Source organism: Octodon degus, unplaced genomic scaffold (genome assembly GCF_000260255.1).
Source record: "Octodon degus isolate 3935 unplaced genomic scaffold, OctDeg1.0 scaffold00008, whole genome shotgun sequence".
In the NCBI taxonomy this organism is placed as follows: Eukaryota; Metazoa; Chordata; class Mammalia; order Rodentia; family Octodontidae; genus Octodon; species Octodon degus.
In genome coordinates, this window is record NW_004524584.1 from 11,322,779 (window position 1) to 11,326,631 (window position 3,853).

At 43.5% G+C, this 3,853-nt stretch overlaps 1 protein-coding gene across 1 annotated transcript in view; it reads right to left on the reverse strand.

The window, feature by feature from the left end:
- Col6a6 (collagen type VI alpha 6 chain) overlaps positions 1-3,853 on the reverse strand; it is a 119,842-nt gene that overhangs the window by 19,920 nt on the left and 96,069 nt on the right. The window contains exon 33 of the mRNA XM_004625220.2: positions 3,261-3,754. Coding sequence (XP_004625277.2) covers positions 3,261-3,754 — 494 coding nt within the window. The remainder of the gene's footprint in view (positions 1-3,260; positions 3,755-3,853) is intronic.

The following is a 3,853-nucleotide window of genomic DNA, read 5'->3' on the forward strand; positions in this document are numbered from 1 at the left end:
AAAAAAAAAAAAAAAACCAACCCCTAATGACACAACAGAGATGAGACTTCCAGGCAATAATGGCCTTACACTACAGAAGCACAGCTCCATGGTCCGCTTCACCCCATTGTGAAGCACAGTTCTGTGCTCAGAAATGAAATCAGTTGCATTGATGCAGCAGCTTCTTTTGAGTCCCAAACACCTTTGGGACTCTAATTTCACCCAGGCCAACTGCACTCTCAGATGAATTGAGATTGTGAGGCCACAATAAGTATGAGACAAATTGGGGTTTTAAAATGTAGCACTCAATGTCAGAAGACTTTTGAGTTGTGTTCTTAAAAATGATGAGTGATACTCTGAGCAAAGGTAAAGCACAATGGAAGAGAATGTGCCAGAGAAAGACAGCCAACAAAAACGGTTGATGGAATTTCTCTTCTGTAAGGTCAGACCCTGAGTTCTACCCAAGTTCTTGGCATATTTCGCTCCATCTGGAGCCCTTCCAGACTGTCTAGGTGCATCCTCTCCTACCAGTGGGCCTTCTGGTTTTTTGATTGACTCTTTGTCCTCAGAGCCTTAGGTGGTGCCTGCTGTGCATGAGGAGCTATTTGTCACATGGACCAACATTGGGACCAGTCCTGACCTCTGACTTTATCACTAACTCTTCTGCTGCCCAAGGGGGTGTGGGACTAATGGTGCTCAGAATGAAGAGGGTCTATTTTCAAAAATGTCAGCCTTCATCAAAACAATCTGTGGGAAATTTAGGTATAGAGTCAGGAGGCCAGATCATTGGCATATGTGTTTGTCCCAGGACTTGTTGTTGAGACAAAAGGACTACAATTTCCCAGTCTAACCCAAGCAACTTATTAATGTCCTGTTTCAAAATACAATTAAAATCAGAGAGACTGGTGATATAGCTTAGTATGAAGACCTCAGTTTCAATACCAGTATCGCACACACACACACACACACACACACACACACACACACACACACACACAGGGCCTAAGTCAACTATCTCAGAAAAAGATTCAAAAGTTTAGGACTGGAGAGATAGCTCAGTGGCCTAAGTGCCTGCCTTGCAAGTGCAAGGACCCAGGTTCAATCCCTGGTACCACATGCCATGCAGTTCCCAGAACCCCAGACCTCTTGTGCTGGCCAGCGAAATTAGGCAGCACTGGACACTGTAATCCCAGTGCTGGGGAGCCTAACACAGGAGAATCGCTATGAATCTAAACTGAGGAGTGAGTCCCTGTACCAAGTAAATAAATTTTAAATATTAAAAAAAAAGATTCAAAAGTTTAAAAAGATCAGCAGAATTTCTTTTCATAATTTATAAGCTGCCTGTACAACGTGGGTTAAGTGAAATTGTGTCAGTTTAAGTTTATATCACAGGATCATTTGCATCAGGATGTTCTGTCTTATTTTGTGACTCGAGCCAGGAGCTGTAGGAGTAAGGAAGCCTCTGTGTGTAGCTAGACTCATTTAGGGACTGCTACTTCTGGCAGCTTTGTTTGCATAGCCTGACCCCAGCCTTCTATAATTTACATACATCTTCCTGTTTCACATAACAACCTCTTTATTTGCATAACTCTGAAAGTTAGTTCAATGATGCAAATAACAGTTTACTTCCTGTACTACCAGATCTCCTTGTTATTGAATGCTTCTTAGTTTATCTGTACCAAGCTACTGAATGATAAAAGGGAAAGCAAAAGCTTTTTTTCTTTTTCAAAAGAAAAGTCATTCTGAGTGCTTACATGCTAGGCGATTGGCACAGCATCACACCATTCAATCTTCTCATCAACTCTAGAAAATAAGTATGACTTTCCATATTTATGTGAAATATATTGCAACTCTGTTCCTCTTCAACATTTTTCTGGGCAGGAATTTATAGAGCTAGAGAAAGGCTTCAAAGCCATTTAACCTATCCTGCCCCCCAGGAAAGACAGTTGGCACACAGGCGGGTGGCTGTCCCTACACCAGGCCTTCAGAAGAAGCTGATGTCTTGGCCGCCTGCATTTAATCCACTGACTCTATGCCAAGAGTAAACGAAAATTGCCCTCTGCAAGTTCCTACACAGAGCTCGAAGTATTCTGCTCTCCTGGGTTTTCTCAAGAGAAACTGGCAAAGCTGGATATCAGCAAATTTTCTTCAAGGATAATTTTTCTTTTACTCAAAAGACAATAACTTGGTTCCTTATTTTTCTTTCTCTAAATGAAGGAAGATGCATTTTCTAATGCTCTTCTGCTGCTTCTTGGGGCCCTCTCTTTCCTGTAACTATAATGTGTATCAGTTGTAAAAGTCAGGCCTGGGACTCCTCCTAAAGATCTGTCTCAGCATGAATGGAGAGCAAGACATCAGGCTAGGCAGCAGAGCTGCCTGAAAGGGTACTTGGCTAGGTCTAGCAGGTCTTTGTCACACAGTCCTGCCGTGAAGCTGCTACCAACATGGTGTTGTACATGGATGTCTTAATCCCAGGTGTTTTATTTAAAAATGCTATGCATTACAAGTTTAATGCTCACCCAGTATGGTGGTGCATGCCTGTAATCCCAGCACTCTGGGAGGCTGAGGTAAGAGGACCTTAAATTCAAGCCCAGCATGGGAAATTTAGCAACTTAGTGAAAGCCTACTTCAAAATAAAATAAAATAAAAAATTAAAAAGGGCTGTGAATATAGCTCAGTGCAAAAACCCTGAGTTTAATCCCCAGTCCTTGTTAAAAAAAAAAAAAAAAAAAAAAAGTTTAATCCTCAATTTAAGAAGCTATCACTGGAATGATTTTTCCTTATGCAACCTGGATTATTACATAAATGGCGAAGTTATAAGATCAGTCAGTTGATATTTATCTTATGGGAATGACTACCACCCTGGCTATCTCAGGAATCTCCATGTCTGTTTACTGATCTTCTGATTTAGAATCTTTGAGTCCCGGGTACAATCTGGAGACTCCTTTGCAAAAGCACGAGAATGCCGGCCTCAGGTCCTGATGTGGTCACTTCCTGTCTGTGAGAACCTGCACAAGTAAGTGGCTTAGCTTCTCTGGACTCACTGTTTGTCATCCATAAACTGAGAATGACAACACTCTCTGGTCCATGTTATTTGTGAGATTCAAATAGGATAACAAATAAAAAAGGCTTGGCATGATCCTGCTACACAGTAATAAATAATTCTTGGCAGCTGGTTTCATTAACCCAACATGACCCCGACAACTCGCTTCTTTCCCAGGAGACCTGTGAGCACAGGCCAAATGCATGACTGCCAGGGCTGTGTGACAGGCTCCCCTCACCGAGAAAGCCCGCCTGATGGAGGGCACATTGCTGAAGGCGATCACCACCGGTGTGATGTCCAGGGCCCCGAACTCCATAGTGGCCGTGGTGATAGACTGAACATCGGCTGGCTGGCTGCTGGTGAAAAATGTGGCAATTCTCCTGCTGTGGGCCCCAGGAAGTGTTCGCTTGAAGACGTTCCTGGAAATGAATCTCATAGCTTTGCCGGTCTCCCTGCTGTCCAGGGATTTTTCATAAGGAATTGCTGCAATTTCCCTGAGCAGCTGGTCTTTCCTGTATGTGTCAGAGAAGCGCACCAGGTGCCTGGTGTGGGAGCCATAGGTGAGGACGGCGACACGCGCTCCCATGGGGCAGCCTCTCTCCCGGACCTTCATGCCTCTCACCAGCGAAGCCACCGTTTCCTTCATCCGCTCAAAGTCCTGCTCTGTGACATCCCGGGACTGGTCCAAGGCAAACACTAGCTCTGTTGGATGCACTGGGCATTCAAGTTTTCCTAAAAGACAAGCATATGCCTCTTAGCACTTGAGATGTTTGCTAAAAAAAAAAAAAATAGGAGATGAATAATTTTAAGTGGTAGCTATTCAATTTTTTT